Below are 22,463 nucleotides of genomic sequence, written 5' to 3'. Positions count from 1 at the left end.
GGAAGTAGAATTGATAGGACCTGGGAGTTGATTTGACATGGGTAGGAAGGGAGATCAAGACGTTAAGGATGGTGCCCAAAGTGGACAAATGAGGGTTTGACGGTGCCACTCACTGAGATGGGGACACTGAATAGGAAAGGCATGTATGAGGGGAAGTGAGTTGGGTTTTGGACACACTGTGTTTGAGGTACTCATGAGACATGTGAGTTTAAAATACAGGAGTGATAAAGACTATATCTTTGATAGAGATTTGAGAATCAACAACGTATACATGGTAGCTGAAGCCAAGAGTGGATGATACCATTAGTGACAATGTTTGGAATAGAAACGGTCTAGGAAAGCTAGCTCTGTTCTTTTCTGTTTTGTTTTTTTATAAAAATCTGTGTTACGGAGTTATTTTTTACTCAAAGGTCCATGTTTCTTTTTTTTTTTCCAAGCACAACCATAAGAAAAAGAATCTGAGACTACCTAAGAAGGGGAAGAATCTGAGCAGTAAATAGAAGCAGAGTCAATGTAAATTTAAGGCAATAATATGGCTCAAGAGAAACAGTGAAGGAGGGTTTCAAGCCTAATTTATCTCCTGGGCAGCAACATATTCAATCCCTATTTATTCTCCATTTTAGAACACTCTAATATTCCCATCTGTATTCATATTGTTTTTTTTTAAGCAGTTGAGTACTTAACAATATGCCCAACCAGAGATTACAAACCGACAGCCTTTGAATATGCTTCTTAAAGCTTGTCCAGAATTTTCTCGAATTGTGTTTATTAAAATAATATTTCCTATAACAATTTCCAATTCTGGCTTCCCTGACAAAAGCGTCAACAGTGTTTCTAGGAAGTCACTAAGGACTGAAAAAGGTTCATATGATTAACCAATGAAGTCATGTGTGACTTTAGTAAGAACCAAAACTTGCTGAAGACTATTCTTATATGAAGTTTATCATAAAAGTATATCATAATTAGAAAGAATATTCTAAAAGAAAAAAAAAACAAGTAAACAGTATGTCACATTATTTCACAAAAGAAGAAATACAAAAAGCCAACAATCACACTAGAAAATGTTCAACTTCACTATTAATTAAAAAATTTTAAATGGAAAATATCTCTATCACTTACTCAATTACAAAGATCTAAAAAGCAGACAAAATTGACAATACCTAACATTGCTAAGGTTGTAGGTAAATAGGAACTCATGATTTTTGACAAAAGTTAATTAGAAAATTACTTTTGAGGGCTTTTTTTTTCTCTCGCTCTCAGATAGGTAGATGGAGGTAGATATATAGTTATCACCACAATTTGATTAATTCATTATTATGAATCTATAATTATATAAGGATAGAATCAGATAAGAGCACAAAGATGGGTATATATAGACACTCATCATGTTGTTTATAATAGGGGAAACTGGAAACAACTTAAATATTTATCAGTATCAATTTGGTTTTAATTCTTTTTAAAATCACCCAGGCTAACAAGCAGGGTTTTGATAAGCAACAACATATTTCTGAGTAAAAAGTCATTTACAAAATAGCATGTGCAGTATCATATTTGTTTAATATCACCACATACTCTAAAATTTGTGAATTTAGGTAACTGAAGATATTTCTACAAGGGAATTAACCAAAACAGTAACAATGGTTATCTCTGGGTACTGGAATCCAAGCACATCATGTATAGCTTCTTTACTTGGACTTATTAACAGTGACAATGTGCAATCTTTGTAAACAATAACAAAGTTAATTCAGTATATGGTAAAATCCAGAAATGTAGAACAGAGGGCCTGGTAGTAACTGGGACCATGAAAGAAGACTTTAAGAGTGGCTCCACCTAAAAATGGAGGAATGCTCACACCTAGTATCAAGGGAAATTGACGTAAGCAGTCTTTCCCAATGAAAGGCACTTATGGCATTTTGGACAGGGCAATTCTTCACTGTGTTTAATGTTCCTTGCAATAGCTGAATAGGTAGCATACCTGGCCCCCATTCCCAAGTCTTTGTAACAACCAAAAGACTTCTATACATTTTCAAATACCCCCAGGCAGCTGAAAATCACTGGCTTAGGGGATTTAATTACCCTGGTGGCATAGTGGTTATCGGCTTGGCTGCTAACCAAAAGGTCAGCAGTTCGAATCTACCAGTTGTTCCTTGGAAACCCTATGGGGCAGTTCTACCCTGTCCTATAGGGTCGCTATGAGTTGTAATCAACTCAATAGCACCTAACAACAATAAAAACAACAAGGATTCCCTAGACGGTGCAAATAGTTAAGCGCTTAACTACTAATGGAAAGGCTGGTGGTTTGAACCCACCCAGAGATGCCTCAGAAGAAAGGCCTGGTGATTTGCTTCTGAAAGGTCATAGCCATGAAAACCCTATAGAGCACAGTTCTACTCTGCAAAACAAGGGGCTGACATGAGTGGGAACTGACTCAATAGCAACTGGTTTAACAGCATATAGTTACCATTGACTAACTATAAGAACTAAGATTAGGAGTCTGGGTGGTACAAGCAGTTTGCAATTGGCTGTTAACATAAAGGTTGCAGTTTGAACTCACCCAGAGGATCCATGGGAGAGAGGCCTGGTAAACTGTTTTCATAAAGATTAAAGCCAAGAAAACCCTATGGAGCAGTTTTACTCTGTAATACATGGGTTGCCATCTGTAACACACAAGTCCCCATCTGTAACACACAGGATCGCCATGAGTTGAGGGCCAACTCGGCAGCAGCTAACCACAAGATCTAAGAATGACTGTCTATGAGAGAAAAAAATGGTTATGTTGTTGATGTCATTAGCTGCCATCGAGTGGATTTCGACTCATGGCAACCCATGTGTTCAGAGTGGAACTGCACTCCATAAGGCTTTTAAGGCTGTGATCTTTCGGGGAGCAGATCGCCAGGTTTGTCTCCTGAGATGCTTCTGGGTGGGTTCGAACTGCCAACATTTTAGCCAGTAGTCAAGCGCTTAACCATTTGTGCCAATTAAATGAGGTTCAAACTATATTTCTTAGATATTTTATTATATATGGGGAAATGGCATTAACTGGGCCTTAGACATTTCTTAAATTTGTTGATAGTTATGTTTCATGGTTCCAAAAAAAAAAGGGGGGGTAGTGAGATTAAAAAGAAAAGGTGCTTACGGGATTTGGGGGCTCATTTAATATACCGGAGGGTCTAAATAACATACATAAAATTATACAAAAAATACCTTTCCTATGTCCACTTCAGAAACATTTAAGAATTAGGGACGTATGGTAAAGTTTTTTTTTTAGCTACAGCAAAGTGGCCAACTGTGGTATAATATCAACAAAAATCCTCAATTCCATGCCTTTATTAAGCAATATCATTTCACAGTTACATTAACAACATTCTAAGTTGTAATAAATCTAAAAACCAGAGACTCCTATTTATATTTTTTTAATTAACTCTAATAAATATATTTGTAAAGATTCTAAACTACCTACATATTAGAAGGAAACATTTCATTAGAATTTAAAATCTGTATAGTACAAGAACATGCTGTAACACATGGTTTACCAAGCATGCTGCCAGCCACCAGGATATCGAAGAGTGTGTCTGCATAGCGACGATAATCTAATCTTGAGCCTGTAGAGTCCAGAAACTTGGCTACAGCTTCAAGGTCATCACCAGCCTCATTAAGCCCCTGGATGAGTGTATCCCTGAAGACTGTGGGTTCGAATTTCTCTTTTTCATCTAAAAAAAATATATAAAATCATTTCTTTTTTACACATCATACTCTCCAAAGGAATTGACCATACATTTTCATTGTTTACCTTTCTTTGTTTGATAGTGTGATTATTTAAAAGTCAGAGGACAATAGCTTTTCCTATCATATTTCCGTGTTCTGAAAGTTCTTGTTTATAAGCACTGATTCAAGCAAATAATTTATTTCTGCTTACAGGGGCCACAAAAATATTCTTACTACATCTAACACATAGCAAAATTTGTGACTGTTCCCAACTACATAGGATAGGCCAATGTAATTTATTAACCCTAATTATCAGGAAAGAAAATAGAGTATAACAATCAAAGCTTAAAATTTTTGTTTCTCTTAAAATAAAGAAAATGATTCAGTGAGAACTGCCAAATAATAAGGGAAGATATATAAATATAACCAAACAAATAAGGAATGGGGGAGTGGGACATCTCTTTTACAAGAAAAACTATTGTAGGGCACTTAAATATTTAAAATATATTATGAGCCTATATGTGTATATTATATACAATGTCAGAGCAGAGGTTCTCTAACTTTTTGGCCTCAGGACTCCTTTACACTCTTAAAAAGTACTGATGATCCCAAAGAGCTTTTGTTTATGAAGATTAAGAACAGAAAGCTTAAAAATATTTACGTATTAAACAGTAATGACAAAAACTAGTCAGATGAGTGGTACTGTTCTATATTTTTACAAATCTCTTTAACATCTGCCGTATAGGAGACAGATGAATTCTCACTTATGCTGTACTTAATCTGTTGTGATATCACGCATTGTGCAGCCTCTGAAAAACTCCCCTGTACACGTGTGAGAGAATATATGAAAAGAGCAAATAATATCGTAGTATTATTATGAAAAGTTTTGCCTTGCAGGCTTTCTGAAACAGGTTTCAGGGTTCGAAGGGGTCTGAACCCCACATTGAGAACCTCTGCTGCAGAAGTTTGAAGGATATACAGATATTCTCAGGGAATACAGACGAACAACTACAGAACTGCTGTTGTTGTTAGGTGCCATCCAGTCGATTTCGAATCACAGTGACCCCATGTGACAGAGCATAACTGCCCCATAGAGTTTTCTAGGCTGTAATCTTTATGGGTGCAGATTACCAGGTCTTTCTCCTGTGGAGCTGCTTGATAGGTTCGAACTGTCAATCTTTTGAATCGTCAGCCTTTCAGTGAGCAGCTGAGTGTTTAGCCATTATGTCAGCTGGGCTCCTTTTACCAAACAATTACAAAGGCATAAAAGAACTACTTGGATATGTGAGTGGTATGGTCTGATAAGTTTTGGTCTAGATTCTAGAGAAACTTCTTGTGGAAGGTCAGGTTAGACCCAGATCTTGAACAAAGTAGGGACCATATATATGCAGAAGACAAACTAGACTAGTTCAGGCTAAACAGAACAAATGACTAAAAGTAAAGGGTCTAAGATTCAATTCACAGGGCATCACCCTTTTTTTCCTATGGATACTGGGTCTGGGTGTAGGTGGAGTGAGCAAACAAAGTATGATCTCAAAACCTAAGGAAAAATGCTATAATAATTATCTTCAGAGAGATAAAAAAATGTTGCAACTGTTAAAAAGAGAGACAGAATGCTATAAAAACATTTTGCAAACAAAAAATAGCTTCTAGAAATGAAAAACGTGGTAAAAGTGAAAAACTCAATTGGAAAGTTGAAAAGGAAAGCTGAAAATCTCTCAGAAACAGAATAAAAAGTCAGAGACCTAGAAAATTGGAACAAAAAGATAAGGAAAAGGGTAGAAAAAAAGAGCAGCCCAATATTTAAGTAATAAGTATTATCAAAAGATAAAATGAAAAAACAAAGGAAAGGTGATTTTTTTTTTTTTAAATCAAGAAAGTTTCACAGAACTGAAGGACATGAGTTTCCAGATAAAAGGTCGTCTTGGCACCCGGCACAACAAATGAAAGTGGATCCACAAGGCGCATTCATTATCACGAAATTCCAGGATACTGGGAACAAAGCAGCTATCTGCAGATTTCTAGGGCAAAAAAAACAAGTCACATATAAAGTATCAAGAAATAGAATGACACTGAATTGCTCAATAGAAATACCAGAAACTAGAAGAAATTGCTTCAAAGTTCTGAGGGACAACAATTTTCCAACATAGAATTCTAGTGTCTAGCCAAACAGAATCAAGGGTGAGAGGAGAATAAACATATTTTGAGACACGTAAGGCCTCAAATATTATTTCTCATACAGCCTTACTTGGAAAGCTATTGAAGGGTATACTCCACCAAAACAAGAGAATATATAAAAAAGAGTAAGACATGAGATTCTGGGAAAAGAGGACTCACATAAAAGAGTGGTCACAGCCCTCTCCGGGATTGTGGTGAAAGGGTGGGTACCTGAAGCTGACAGCTGCACAGCTGGCTCAGGCAGCAACTCAACTGGGAGAGAGTTCTTCAATATAATAATAATAATGTAACTTGATATATGAGGATTCTTCAACATTAAGTGATTGCTAGAATTTCTAAAGTGTTTGAATTAATAAATTTACATAACAAAGGAAAGTTTAAGGCTAATGCATTTTAAGCCAAGGGAAACTAAAAAATATGTAATTTATTAAATCAGGGATAACAAAATATGGTTCAGAAAAAGAAAAGGAATGAGATCACAGTTAAACTGTGAATGCTGTTGTTGTTAGATGTTGTCAATTCCAACTCACAGTGCCCCTATGTCACAGAGCAGAACTGCCCTACAGGGTTTTCTTGGCTGAAATCACCAGGTCTTTCTCCCACAGAACTGTCAGGTGGGTTTGGACTGCCAGCTTTTTGGTTAGCAGCCAAGTGCTTAGCCAGTTACACCACCAGGGCTCCTAAGCTGTGAGCACGTACCGAGTCATGATGATATACATACTAACCACTGGTCTAACCATAATTATGATATAATGAAAGTTTAGAGGAGAAGGACAGGAGGTATTCAGGCAGGTGGGAGCAGTGAAAAAGGGCTGAATCCTTATCCTCCATAGCAGGAAGTAGGAAGTCAATATATAACACTTCCAACAGAAAAATTAAGAAATAACTATTGTTGTGGATTGAATTGTGTCTGCCCGGAATGTGCATCAACTTGGCTAGGCCATGATTTTCAGCACTGTGTGGTTGTCCTCCATTTTGTGATCTAATGTAATTATCCTCTGTGTTGTAAATCCTAACCTCTATGATGGTAATGAGGCAGGATTAGACCAGTTATGTTAATGAGGCAGGATACAATCTACAGGATTAGGTTGTGTCTTGAGTCAATCTCTTTTGAGATATAAAAGAGAGAAGGGAGCAGAGAGGAGAGGGACCTCATTACCACAAAGCAAGAAGAGCCAGGAGTGGAGTTCGTGTCCTTTGGACCTGGGTCCCTATACTGAGAAGTTCCTAGGCCAGGAGAAGACAGATGACAAGGATCTTCCCCCAGAGTTGACAGAGACAGAGAAGCCCTTCCCCTGGATCTGGTCCTAAATTCAGACTTCTAGCCCTCTAAACTGTTTGTTAAAGCCATCCCCACTTATGGTATTTTTGTTATAGCAGCGCTGGATAATTAAGACAGCCATATAAGAATACTTGGCTACATGAAAGTAAATAGCCAAAAGAATCAGCTAAAAGAATTGAAAGAGTTCCACTGGTGGGGGTGGGGGAAGGCAGACAGGGGAGATGACGATTGCTGTTGTTATAACAAATCTGACAGAACTATTTGACTATTTAAACCACGTGCATGCGTAACTTTGATAAAATTAAAAACTATACTTAAAATACTTAGCAACTAGTCTGGTTTGTGCAGGCTGGCCCCTTAAAGTGATCTAACCAAAGGAATGGGTTGTAAGTGGTTAACACTACAGCATCAGAACCAGAGAATAGCAGTCCCAGTACCAGTCACAGTCACACAGATTGAGATAACATAAAAAAAAAAAGACATACATAAATTAACTGGAACAATATTCGTCATGAATAAGAGATAAAAGTTCCTTTGATGCCACATAAGTTAAACATTATGTAGCCAAGAACATGCAAATGTCAACTGCAGAAAAAAATATAATTAGGGTCTTGTTGTGTAGTGGGGGAGAAGACCAAGCTCATTTTCTAGAGGAATACATTATGCAGAACTGGAGGAAGGAAGAGCTGACTCTGTGCAGGAGGAACTCACTGGCAAGCCAAGGCTACTTTCCCTCCTAAGCACGGTCTCTCCATGGAAAAAGATGTTTTCTTTCCTACAACACGAGAACATGAGAAGTAAAAGGACCACAAGCTGTTTATTAAGTCTTGTGACCAGCTCCCAAAATCAACTGAGGTGGTCTCGGTAATGGCATGACAACACGCTTGCATGTTGACTCAGGTGGTGGAACAGACTTTGATGATTTTAAAATTACAAATTGAGGCATTGAGAAATCTAGGTTGGTAAATAAGGTATTTATGCCAAGAATTAATTCAGAGGACTTGGTTTTGAATCTGAGAGAACTTAAAGACTTGTGTTTCTAAAAATCCTTCATTCTCTGTTTATAATTTTCCAATAGAATTGCTAAGAAAGAGGAAAAGTAAAAAGGAGAAAGAAAGCATATCATGGCCAAGTACACTTCAACAGTGAGCAATAATGCATTAGGTCAAAATGATTACTTATAGCTTAACCTCAGTAAGGGCTAGGGATCTTCAAAAATTATCTACACCTTTGGTGTAGGATTAATTCTTTTCCAGGTTGAGATATGCTCTTGTCTGCTAAGATAAAGTGTCCATCAATAGGAATACAAGAATAACTCAAGAACATCAGTGGAAGTCTTAGGAAACAAGATAACACTTTATTCAAAAATTCATTTTCATCTGAAACAACAATATATGCAGTTTATATTTCATAACAGCCTAGCAGAAATACTAACAAAATCTTAAAGGAGACATGCCACTGCTTCCATGAGTTTCCATGTGGCAGATGAAACCTCACTTGAAGTGGGAAGTATGTAATTAGGGTCTCAAATTTATACTGTGTTGGTGAATCACAGATGTGACACTGAAGGGTTAGTCACAGTAGCCCTTGTACTGGCATAGAGAAGCGGGCCTATTTCTGACACTCAAATATGCCTGTAAGTTACTTAAATACATTGCTTACTATGAAAACCACAATAGCTGTTCAACATAGCATTTTTCTAATGTGCTAATGAAGTAATAAATAACATCACTGTGGTATAGGCAATTAATTAGAAATATGATTTTCTAACTACACACACACACGCACATATTTATCAACATTTGAAGGTTTATTCAATTAGTTACTAACACCACTTACTGTAAATCTAACCAGCACAGATCTAATGCTTCAGGGAAAAACCTCAGTGTGAGGTCACTCTGGACACCTAGAATCTGGTCATTTTTTTCTCTCCTATTTTTACTAATTTTCACCCAATTTCCTTATAAAATGTTCAGGAAAGCCAGCTTAGTTATTAAATATTTTATTTAGCAAAATGTAATAATTGACTCAGGGGAGAAATTTTTATTTCCTTCAGAATCCCGCACACCACACCAGAAAACATAATTTCTTTGGTGAACATAAGATGTGAATATTTCACAAAAGAAAAAAGGGTGTGGATGAAGGTCTGCATGATGTGCCCTACCATGTTTATTATATTTTAATGTTAACCAATAAAAAATACTTTTTTTGTACTAACTTGGCATGGAAGAGCATTAGCTTTGCTAGGAAATCGTTTCAAACTAAAGATAAATCTTTAGAAGGCAGGCAATCGAAATGACCTTGAAATATTCTCACAAGCTTTTTCTTAGCGCTACAAAACTGCTAACCATTTATCTGAAGCTGGCCTCAGCCAAACAGCAAAGAAAAACCAAGACACAATAAATCATCTAGGAGGTAATTCACTATTATGAAGTTGACTCCATTTTTTTTTTTTTGCTCCCAGTTAGCAGTTCGTCACAAAATGCTTCAAGTGCAGAGTAAATCCCCAGCAGACCTGAGATATGTAAATCCAGATCAACTGACAAATAGTATACAATCTATTTCTGGGAACCTTTTCCTGAATACAAGAACAGCAAAAGACTCAGAAGCAATCTTGACCACCAAATGAATCAGGAGCAAACCAGTTCAGAGAGAAAATCCTCCCAGTTCCAAACTGAAGGTTGTCTCCAAGGGCCGGTTTTCCTGATGAATCACGTCTGCTGTTGGGCAACACATTCCCGGGCCCTCTCTTGGCTCTCTGGCTCAGTTGCAGTGAATCAGCGTCACAGCAATAAAGTCAATTGAGCTGGAGATCCAGGTCTGAGATTATCACATTCTCTCAGCAGACAGGCAACGGCAAACCTTTCTGCACCTCGCAATTGGGCATATATTAAATATTACCATGTTACTAGGTCCAACAGTACCTTAACTGTAATTAGGTTTCTCAACTCTACTGTTCTTACTGATTAAGTTCTTTAGAAATCATCTAAGCCTATTTTTTTTAAGATTGCTTTAAACAATGACAAAACGGATGCTGCTTAGCATCTTGTGTTCGAGACCTGCTTTCAGATTTCAATGGGGGAAATGTAGCAGGAACACAGTTTGCAAGACTAGGATGAGGACTAAACAGAGGGGGGTTTCTCATGCTATACTTGTGCTTAGTTTATGAGGATAAGCTAGGGATGAAAAAAATCAAAAAAAAAAAAAAAAAAAAGAACTCAAGACAGAAATACTATAAAAGTAACTTCTTTTTTTACTTAATTTTTTTTTTTTATTTTCATTTTTTAGTGTGAGTGCAAAGCTTTCCAGCAGGAAGCATTTACAGTTAAATCCAACCTTATAGGTATCTAGTGACTCCTGCAAGCTCTTCTGATCCAAATAATCTATTGTATTGGGCCTTCTTTACTGTCTACGTGATTAGGCTTGCTACTTAAATGGACACAACATCACAAGAGGACAGACTAGTGCCACCTCAGCACTAATAAAATATTCTTTGCACAGAAAGGACAGTAAGATGAACACTAAATCACAAAGCGAAGTCACTCATACAAGCAGTAATTTTACCAGTCATCACTGAACTGGGTCTACCGCTTCTCTTCCCACAATACAAGATACTTGAAAGTATGATAGGAATTATAAGGGTATTTAGGCAACAGCTTTAATCATACTTCTCAGGTTCTGAGTACGTAAAACCCTCTTCAGTATCTGTCTCCCTAATATCCTTTTTCTGTTAGTCTTACCATCTCTGCCATCAACACATTCTCAAAAACAGAAAACAAAAACCAAATAAAAATGCTTATGTCAAAAACGGCAAAGTTTTGGAATTGAAGCTATTTCTGCAGGTCGCCTTTCAGACAAATAATAGATTGGCTTATAAACAATATCACAATACTGTGAGTAATGTGCTCCCTTAAACAATTAACTATATTAGACCAAATGGTCAATATTTACCCAAAAGCAAAGATGAGAAGGCAAGGAGGGGAAGCAAAGCTAGATCAATGTAAACAGAACAAACAGAATGGAAATAATGAGAGTACTGACACTTTGTAAAAATTGTAACCAGTGGCACAAAACAATTTGTATAAAATTTCTTAAAGGGGACCCTAATTTGTTGTGTAAACTTTCCCTGAAAACACAATAAAATATTATTAAAAAACAAACAAAAAAAAAAAAGCAAAGTTTATCAACTGCCTTCATAGTCAGTCTCACAGAGAGTAAGGCAACTACAACAGATATAATGATCTCTCTCTCTCCATTTTCTAGACAAAGACACTGAAGTTCAGACAAGTTAAATGATTTGTCCAACATCAAACACCTCAGTAATTGGCAATTAGGTAGCTTTTATCAGAACTTCAGATTCTATATCCAGAGTTCAGATGTGTGGAATTAGTGAGGTTAAGTGGGAACAGGGATCATTCTAATTCTTCCCCTTCAATCTTATATTTTGATTAGAATTTTGAACACACACACACCCACGCACCACAAATATACAACACGACCTACCCCTTTTCCGAGTTTTGAACCGCTGGCCTGTTAGCACTGGCTTCTGATGCTTATTCATAAAATTTCTGAAAACAAAGAAAAAAAAGATCATGGGTTTCAAATAATAATATGCCCAATAAGCCTATGTTGAACTTCATTTGCACTGAATATATTTTTAAAAATGAAATACTATCTTAAATATTGGATTAGCAAAAATTCAAAAGGTTTATTAATAGCCAGTGTTGGCAAAAGATATGGGAAAAGCAACCACAGATGACAAACTATCATGTAAAGGATAAACCCTATAAAATGTTTTCGGAAGATTTATAAAAATCTAAACACGCATAACTTGTGGCCCAGAAATTCTTTTTCTAGGAATTTATCCTACAGTTACACTCACACAAGTATGCAAATAAGCGTGTGTGTGTGTACACATTTGTCTGTAAAAGAATTCAGTTGCAGCATTGTTAAATTCATGAAACAATGGAGCATTAAATGTTCATAAATATGAGTCTGGGTAAATAAGTTTTAATACAGTCATCAGATGGAACATTAAGAAGCCTTAAAAAAGGAATGCATTAGAATAAAATGTGCTACATGTCTGGTTCTGGTTACGATTATGATTAAATTTCCTACATCTCTCCCTCTCCCATCACTCACTGTGCTCCAGCCACACTGCCCTCTGTTTTTCTTCAATATGCCCAGCCAGGTCTGTTTCTGGAGCTCTGTACCTGTCATGCTTTTGGGAAAGATTTTATTCCGATGTTCACCTGGCTTATTCCCAGCATTCATTCAAATGCTTCCACTTTAGAGAGGCCTACTCTGACAATCCCAACTAACATGCGCCCTCATCACTCTCTCTCTCTCCTTACCTAGCTTGATTTCTCCTCACAGTCCTTATCAGTGCCTAGCATTTTATTATTATCTGTTTGTCCATGGTTTATTTTCCTTGTGAGAGTGTAATCTCCCTGAAGGCAGGGACTTCATAAGTTTTACTTAATACTGTATCTTCGGTACATAAATTAGACTTGCTACTTAACTGGACACAGCTTTGCAAGAGGAGAGGCTAGTGCTCCCTCACTAGTCTGCACTTAGCAATGTTAATCAGCATTAATTAGTTAATATCATAGTTGTTATCGTTAGGTGCTACAGAGTCGATATTCAATTCATTGTGACTCTATGCGACAGAGCCTAACTATCCCATTAGGCTTCCTAGTCTGTAATCTTTATGGCCACCACTTGTCTGCCAGTTTGTTGTACTGTGGTGGCTTACGTGTTGCTGGAAGCTATGCCACTGGTATTTCACATACCAGCAGGTTCATCCATGGTGGACAGGTTTCAGAAGAGCTTCCAAACTAAGACAGACTAAGAAGAAGGACCTGAGCGATATACTTCTAAAAAACTTGGCCAGTGAAAACCTTATTAATAGCAGCAGAACGCTGTCTGATATAGTGCCGGAAGATGAACCCCTCAAGTTGGAAGGCACTCAAAATACAACTAGGGAAGAGCTGCCTCCGCGAAGTGGAGTTGACAGAAATGAACTGGATGGAGTAAAGCTTTCAGGGCCTTCCGTTTGCTGATGTGGCAATGAAAAGAAACAGCTGCAAAATCCATTAATAATCAGAAGATGTCAAAAGTGAAATGGAACACATAAAGATCAATATCCTAGGCATTAGTGAGCTGAAAAGGCCTGGTATTGGCCATTTTGAATCAAACAATCATACAGTCTACTATGTGCGAAAACACAACTATGTAGGGAATGACAAATTGAAGAGGAATGGTGTCGCATTCATCTTCAAAAAGATCATTTCAAGATCTGTCCTGAAGTAGAATGCTGATGGTGATAGGATAATATCTATACCCCTACAAGGAAGGCCAGTTAATGTGACTATTATTCAAATTTAGGCACCAAACACTAATGCAAAAGATGAAGAAATTGAACATTTTTACCAATTTCTGCAATCCGAAATTGACTAAACATGCAATCAAGATTCATTAACAATTACTGGTGATTGGAATATGAAAGTTGTAAACAAAGAAGAAAGATTGGTAGCTGGAAATATGGCCTTGGTGACAGAAGCAATGCCAGAGATCGCATGATAGAATTTTGTAAGACCAAGGACTTATTCATTGCAGATACCTTTTTTTCAACAACACAAGCAGTGACTGTACATGTGGACCTCACAGGATGGAAAACACTTGGAATCAAATCGACTACATCTGTGGAAAGAGCTGACGGAGAAGCTCAATATCATCAGTCAGAACAAGGCCAGGAGCCGACTGCAGAATAGGCCATGAATTGCTCATATGCAAGTTCAAGTGAAGCTGAAGAAAATTAAAACTAGTCCACAAGAGCCAACATAAGACCCTGAGTATATCCCACCTAAATTTAGAGACTATCTCAGGAATAGATTTGATGCACTGAACACTAATGACCAAAGACCAGACGAGTTGTGGAATGGCATCATGGACATCATACCTGAAAAAAGCAAAAAGGTCATTAAAATGACAGGGAAGAAAGGACCAAAATGGATGTCAGAAGAGACTCTGAAACTTGCTCTTGAACATAGAATAGCTAAAGTGAATGGAAGAAATGATCGTATAAAAGAGCTGAACAAATTCCAAAGGGCAATTCAAGAAGACAAAGCATTATAATGAAATGTGCGAAGACTGGAGTTAGAAAACCAAAAGGGAAGAACATGAGAAAATTATTAGTCAATTTATATACCAAAATTCTCTTCACTCGCTATGAAGAGAAACTTCAAGCTTCACATAACAATCTGTTTATCATTAAAAACTTCAAATTACATCATTATGTAAAAAGTGAGGTCAATTAAGAATAAAGCAACAAACACAAAAAAGTAACTTATTTCATGGCTTGAGTAGAGAGAATTTTACCAATCCTGTAAAAGTAAAATTAACTTCGTATATTAAGCTTTGAGATACAAAGGTAGAATTCATGCCCTCAAGGAGCACAGGGCCTAGTGGGAGAGATAAAATCCAAATATATACAATAAGATGTGATAGGTGAAACAATCAGACAGACCCAGAACAGAGGCAGAGAAAGTGACTTATTGCAGTATGTGAATGGGGCAACAGCTATATTTTAAAATAGTTCAAATGCAATAAGCGTAATCAATGAAATCCCATTTCATTTGATGGATGTTAGAAATAGAGCTTCTAATTCATTATTTATATGCACTGCTCGGCTCTTTCATTCAGAAATTTCCCTGTTGGCATTTTCAACAGATTTGCTCTGGATCAGCCTTACATTTCACTGGGACCAAAATGATAATTATATATATAAATGCGTCTCCCATATTGTCTCCTTTCTTATGTTCGCAAAGAAAAATACCTGTCAAGAGTTTGGGTCTCATACCCAGGTGCAAAAACAGAGTAAACTAGGCTGAAACTTCTCTAGCCCGCGAGCTTGCAAGGAAGGAATTACCCTCTTCCATGGATGTTTTTATTTTATAATTAATCATTTAAGTGTGAGACCTCTCTAATAAAAGTTTTATTTTAGGGTCCAGAATATAAACTCACAAAATTCCCTAATTAACTCTACTGTTACGCCTTGCTTCTATTTTTCTGCTAATGGAGAATTACCACCAAACATAGCCTATAAAAGAATTACCCTATTTTAAAAACCTTTAGCTTCGTTAATGCTTATTTCAGTTCTAAACACAAAAATTTGTTTCTTATAGGCCAATTATGTAGATTTACTTTTCACACCCTCAATATATTCTACCTGGAGAATAACAATAACATCAAAAAATTAAAACAAACTAACAAAAAGCAAGACTTACCAACTGGCAGTGAAAGACTAAATGAAGATATTTCGTTCACCAAGAAGAGTATCTATCGTTTAACTGTTACTATTTGGAGCAGAGGCTCTGCTTCCCTCTAAATTTAGCTCTCTGTGCTACACTATAATCTGCTCTAGTGAGGGGCAGGCTTTATAAGGCACTTACTGAAGCCCTGGCTGAAGAGAATCAAGGGCACTTTGAATAGGAAACCGTGATAGTTTAAACCTGGGAAAGTAACAAAGAAACCCAGACAGTTCTATTAGGCTAATGTCAAAAGCTAACTTTTATTGTATCTGTATTGCATTACAATTTATTGTTTGAAATCAACTAAAAATATGTAAGGGGAAAATAAATCAGAATTCAACACAGAATCCTCAAGACAAATAATATTTGGGGTACAATCCATGCCTCACGACAATTTGGCTTCCGCTGAAAAAATTTAAAGCCAAACACACACACACACACACACACACACACACACCCCTCATGTCAGACCAAAATGGAATAGTTCCATAGCTTAAACAGCATTTTCGAAAAACAAAGAAAATGAAGGTATAACAAGTAGATTTCATGCATATCATCCAATAGAATTACTTTTTTTTTTTTGGTATTTCACAAGATAAAAGGGGACCATAAAAATACTAAAAGGATTCTATTAATAAAAAAAAAAAAAGAAAAATAGAAACTAGGTTCTATATTGAGTTAAAAATTTTTTTGAGTAAATTTCATTGAAGCCTAGAGTTAATTAAAGATTTCTAGGTCTATATTAGATAAATTTCACCCTACCTCACTCTATCAATCTTCTAAATGACCTTGTGTCCTCTGAAGATTCCATCGCTTAATCCCCAACCAGGGTCTGGGCCCAGGTGTGACAATGGCCAGCAGCACAAAGAGGTCTTATGGCAACTGCACTCTAATTCTGCCAGTTGCTCAGCCCACCTTGAGTGAATTGGCACCCTGAATGTTATTTAGTCTTGTCTAGGATTCTTCTTCCTTTAATTCTCTTCATTTTGGAAAGAATATGAACTACCAGAAAGGGGCTTACCTTCTAATTGTCTCTACAAGAGGTCACTTGCTATGACAATAATCTAGAGGTTTGTTTTGACACTATTTCTGACTGTTCGTTTGGTCTGGCTCATTTCTGAACTGTGATAATCTGCCTTACATGATACTCTACTTACTAATACATGATATGCATATAAAAAACATGCTATTCAAACAGCCTCAGATGTATGAATATGTATACTCTGGAGCAGGAGTCACAAGCTTTTTCTGTAAAGGGATAGATAGAAAATATTGAGGCTTTGTGGGCCATACAGTCTCTGTTGCAACTATTGAACTCTACTGTTACAGCGTGAAAGCAGCCATAGACAATACGTGAATGAATGGCCATATGCTGTATTCCAATAAAACTTTATTTACAAAGGATGCAGTGGGCCAGATTTGGTCCCCAGGTTGTAGTTTTTGGACTCCTGCTTTCAAACAGTGTGTTCAATAAAACTGCCTGTGGTGACAGAAATGTTCTGTATCTTCATGGTGTAATATTGTAGCTAAGAGACACATGTGGCTCTTGAGCCCTTGAGATATGTGGTTAATGTGTCTAAGGAACTGAATGTTTAATCATATTTAATTTTCATATTAATTAAAATTTGAATTCTAATAGCCAATATGGCTAGTGGTGACCATACCGGGCACTAAAATATTTGATATGGCCCCAAAACACTTTAATAAAAAGATGAAATTATATATCCAAAGCACAGTTACTTTTGCTTATTATAAGTTTCAAATAAAGAAGCTTTGAGGGATGCTTTATTCAAATTTCAAAGCTGTGGCTGTAGTGAAAAAGAAAAGGAAAAGTACCAAACTTGAAAGTGAAACCCTGTGTGCAGTCAATACTACTTTCATAACAATCGGAGAAAAGGAGTTTTGATTCTAAGAAAATATACATATAAGGCAACAAAACTGCTAAAAATTTAAAGTACTTCATAAAGGTACAATAACCCCTAGCAACACAGCATTTTTAAAAAAATGGAGCTACTTTACTGCTATATTCTCATGAAAAATTTTGCGTTAAGAGCAAGTTCCCAGAATTATCTTTTATTTCATATTCTAAATGAGGAACAAAGTCATCTACCATGAAAAACTCGCCCAAATTATAGACTATTCTCCTTTCCATTAAAGCTAAAACTGTAAGAACAAGCATCATAAAATCCGTCTCAGAACGTTAAGTTTAAGTGACTGCATTTACTGTCATATCCAGGGATCTCCGAGGATGCTAACATTGTTGCACCATTCTCTCAAAAGAAACAAAAATAATTAAATTGCTCTAAAAGTTTAAATTATTAACTCTGTAAAGGAACAAATAGATGCCGATATATAATTCATTGTCCAGAGGAGCATTACCTTGTTTATTTAATATCTATGTAATGATTTTTATTAGCTTCTTCACACTCAAACTCAAAAACTAAAAGCTTAACTATAAAAAAAAAAAAACTATAACCCCTAACAAATTCAATGCAATTTGTAGCATTTATCAGTGAAAAACAAATAATTTAAAATATTAGTTTAATGACACAAAAAAAATGTTTCTAAATAAAATAAAGTATTACCTTCTGCATTAAAAAATACCGCTGTTATACTTAATCGAGGCATTCTGGTGGTGCAATGGTTAAGCACTCGGCTGCTAACTGAAAGGTCAGCAGTTCAGCTTGGTGGGAGAAAAGACATGGCAATTCACTTCCATAAAGATTTACAGCCTAGGAAACCCTGTGGGGCAGTTCTGCTCTGTCCTATAGAGTTGCTATGAGTTGCCATTGACTTGACACAACAACAAAAACATACTTAACAGAATAAAAGAACAGGAATGTCTTTCTTAAAAAGCATGAAACTTAATAAGTTTCTTCCTCCAAAATTTACAAACATATTTTGCAGCAAGGGACATTAGTGGCAGAATCTTAAACTGTGCTGAGTAGCTAACTCCATAAGTTAAGAATTATTAAAGCTCATAGGAGCCATGCTGTGAAAAAATAGTGGTAAGACTTTAATTCAAAATCTTCCTTAAGACATAAATGCACCATAATTTAATTTTCATTTAAACATTTCCAAAATTATTTTACTTCTTAAACTTACTAGTATACCCATCTAATATCTGTGTACTGATTTTTTGTTTCCCTGTAAATAAAAATAGGATTATAAAAATACATAGAAACCAATTAAGACAATTATATAATCTTGCTTATTTCATCTCAAGGATATTTCCCAAACTTTTCAAAAGTGTAAAATAACTGCCCAAATAATTCCAATTCGGCTTATCAACTCCTGCCCACTACTCGATGTAGTCTGGATGGAGTCCCTTCAGGCATGCATATTCCCTTCTGGGGCCCCCATACCCTTACCCTGAATGGAATCTCTCCAGATTCTTCCCTTCCCCCAGCAACTGACCTAGTTCAGCCAACCTTTCATATGGCCTAATCTTGCAGATGTCATCCTATTTTCCTCAGCACTTTGAAAGATGCAAACATGCATACACGACACACCTGTAGCATATTTTGGCTGCTACAAAGTCCTTTCTTCAAATATAATGTTTCAGATTATTTTAAATAGTAGTGTCCTAAAACATCTGCTCAACATAAGTCAAGGCCCTTAGAACTTTTGTCTACAAGATAACATGTTGTACATACCTACAATATTTCAGATAGTAAATTCTGAGAATTTAGAGTAAATGCCAGCCTATAAAAAGGGATGTCCAGTGACTAAATGTCCAGCTATGGTTTAAATATATTTATTAATTTGTCAAGCTTCTGGCGGTATCTATTATATGTCTGACATTGCACTAGAACGAATGAAGCATCAACAGTAAATACGTATAAATTTACATAAGTAGATATATGAGGAAGGTCTGCACTGCTCATGGTTTGGTTTTATGTCACCTATTTGTTTATCTCATTAATATATGGTCATATATATTATAATGTATGCCAGTTGATTATTTGACAAAGGTGTAAAAAAATTAACACCTATTGTCGAAAAGATAATTACTGAAAAAATCCCTCATCATAAAATCAGTTCATCATACTATAGAAAATTTAGGGGAAAATCGAGGAAAAATACATATACTAACTTTCAGCAATTATCAGTTTACACTGTAATATGTATAATTCTAATATAATATATATAATTTTAATAGAATATGTGTAATTTTAATGTAATATGTATAATCCTTCATTCTTATTTTGATGCATACATACAGAAAAAATTAAAAATTCAGTTTTATCATCTTTTCTAATATTACACTAAAGTGTAGCTTTAAAAAAAAAATTACTTGCCTTCCAACTTGGAGTTATGTGACTTGGCTCAATGGCATCTTCTAGCATCTTTTAAAAGCAATGTGCTCTAATGTATCACGTTAGGAGGAGCAGAAATCTTTTGGAGAGGGAAATGTTCTTGAAATTTGCTCATCATATTATAGTTCTATGCTTGGGGGGAAAAAAGAAAAGGTAGCCTCTCTTTTTTTTTTTTTTAATTTTAATTAGCTCCTTTAAACTAAACTACAAAGTAATAATACACTAATGTCTAAAACTAACAAACTACAGAAGGATACGAAGTAAAAAGTCCACTTCCCAATCTTACATTCCCGATCTCATGTCCTAGTCCCACTCAATAGAAATAATAAATCTTTTAACCCTTTTAACAGTATCGTTTTTTTTTTTTTTTTTTTTTTTTTTAGGAGCCCTGGTAGCACAGTGGCTAAGCGTGTGGCTGCTAAACTAAAGGTTCGAACCTACCATCTGCTCCATGTGAGAAAGAAGTGCCAGTCTGCTTCCCTAAAGATTACAGCCTTAGAAACCCTATCGGACAGTTTTATCCTGTCCTATAGGGTTGCAATGAGCTGGAATTGACTTGACAGCAACAGTTTTAACAGTATCTTATGAACCCATTCAGAACATGCCTATGCATATATAAGGATCATACATGACACATATGTAATATACACATATATCTGAATATATTGGACATTTATGTTGGACACCTAACATGTGTCAAGCTATATGCTATCAAAAATCAATAGTGTTCTGTGACTTGCTTCCTCCTCCCCCATAATTATGTATCTTGGATTTTTTTTTCTTATTTTGGCTATCATTCATTTCAGTACTACGGATCTCCTTTATTCTTTTTAATGACTCCGCAGTATTTTGTTGTATGGACAGACCATTATTTATTAAGCCAGTTCTATTGTCACGGCACAACGTATGGGTGGTTCAGTGGTAGAATTCTTAGTTCCCACTGTGGGAGACCCAGGTTCACGCTCGGCCATGGGCACCCACCATCCATCTGTCAGTGGAAGCTTGCCTGTTGGTATGATGTCGAACAGGTTTCGGCAGAGCTTCCAGACTAAGTCGGACTAGGAAGAAAGGCCTGCTGATCTACTTCCAAAAATCACCCTACGGATAGCAGTTGTCTAATCCACAACCAATAACGTGGATGGCACAGAATCGGGCAGCCTTTCATTCAGTCATACACCAGGTTGCCATGAGTTGGGGGCCAACTGGAGAGCAACTAACAGCATGTTCATGGCATTTGGCTGTTTCCTTTTTTTTTTTTTTTTTTTAAGATGAAATGAATATTACTATGCATACTAATACCCTGTGAAAGAATATGTCTAGAAAAAGTTCCTGGAAACAGGATAACTGGTCTGAAAGGTATGCTCATTTTAAGTACATGCTGTCAAAATAAGAAGCATCAATTTGTGTTCCCATGTACTGTTTATGCACTGCTTTAGTTCCACGTAAAAGAATCTCAAAGTAATTAGAAAGCACGTTAAGAAGTCTTACATCACTTTGCCCTTGAAATGTGAAGGTTGGTTTTGTGTTAAATGTGAGGGATTCCAGTCATCCAGGATATATCAAAAATGGTGAACTCTAAAATCAACCACTTCCACATAAAGATGTATTTAATGTTTGTCAATTCTTCACGTTTTTTGTTTAAACAAGACAATTAAGATCCTTAACTTTTTAAATGTATTTTCATCAATATTTAGCTCATGTCAGACATTCAATAATTACTTCCTTTCTAATTTGTTAGATTTAATATTATAACTTATCAAGGGGAGAGGACCGGAGAAAATTTAAAATGTATCCTAGGCTAGAAGTCGCTGCTGTCAACTTCTTCCAGGAGTGTCTTACATTTAGAAAAGGGTTTAATATTCATTTTTAAAATATAATTATCTGAAGAGCACAGATTTGCATGTTAACTAAAGCCTAAACTTTATTCTGTTGGAACATTTCAAATTTAGGCATCAAAGAGTGACAATTTTCATAGAGTCCCTGAAACCCCATGGTACAAAGCTATTAAGAATGTCAAGTCAGTCCTACTAGGAGACTTCATTCTTCTTTGGTATTTTTACCTATACTGAAAAAAAAAAGAAGTAATTTTCAAAAAGAGTCTCCTCATTTCAAATATTCTTTCCTCCAGAAAAGTGCTACTTCATAGGAAGATAGCTAAATAGACTTTCAGCCTTACTTACTAGAAGAGAAAGATGATTTTTACATGAGATTTACTTTCTACCTAGAGGTTTGGCACTTGTTGACAGCATACACCACCACCACAGGCCCCCTAACTCAAGTTAGGCAGACAAGGAGAAAGAAATCATCAGGGAGTGGAGCACTGAATATCAGAGAGCAAAGTAAGTTAATTAAGACCTGACAGACACAAAACTGATGGGAGTGTCTGTGACTATTTGTTCCAATAGGAAGTGAGAAGATAACTCTTGAAGGTAAAGGGGATTGAAGTGAGTTTCTCTCATCAGAGGGTTTTAGGGAGGAGATGAAAACAGAATCTTCTGGAACAGGATAATGTCCTAGATTGGTAAGTGGTGAGAGAATTTTGTTTTGAAGCAATTGCTTAAAAACATGGTAATGGACCTTCAGGATGCTCAAAGAAGGCAGTGGTAGGCAGAATCCAAACATTCGTTCACTTATCACTTCTCTCAACCAAACTACTCTGGCCCCCAT

At 36.2% G+C, this 22,463-nt stretch overlaps 1 protein-coding gene across 2 annotated transcripts in view; it reads right to left on the bottom strand.

Annotated features, from left to right (window-relative positions):
• Positions 1-22,463, bottom strand: part of BZW2 (basic leucine zipper and W2 domains 2) — a 92,233-nt gene that overhangs the window by 58,950 nt on the left and 10,820 nt on the right. For both annotated transcript variants that reach the window (XM_049893274.1, XM_049893275.1), the window contains exons 2-3: positions 11,669-11,733; positions 3,534-3,710 (exon numbers count right to left, since the gene is read on the bottom strand). In XM_049893274.1, the coding sequence (XP_049749231.1) occupies positions 3,534-3,710; positions 11,669-11,726 (235 nt within the window). In that variant the 5' untranslated portion in view covers positions 11,727-11,733. The remainder of the gene's footprint in view (positions 1-3,533; positions 3,711-11,668; positions 11,734-22,463) is intronic.

Source organism: Elephas maximus, chromosome 8, assembly GCF_024166365.1.
Source record: "Elephas maximus indicus isolate mEleMax1 chromosome 8, mEleMax1 primary haplotype, whole genome shotgun sequence".
NCBI lineage: Eukaryota > Metazoa > Chordata > Mammalia > Proboscidea > Elephantidae > Elephas > Elephas maximus.
This window is presented reverse-complemented; position numbering and strand designations above follow the sequence as displayed.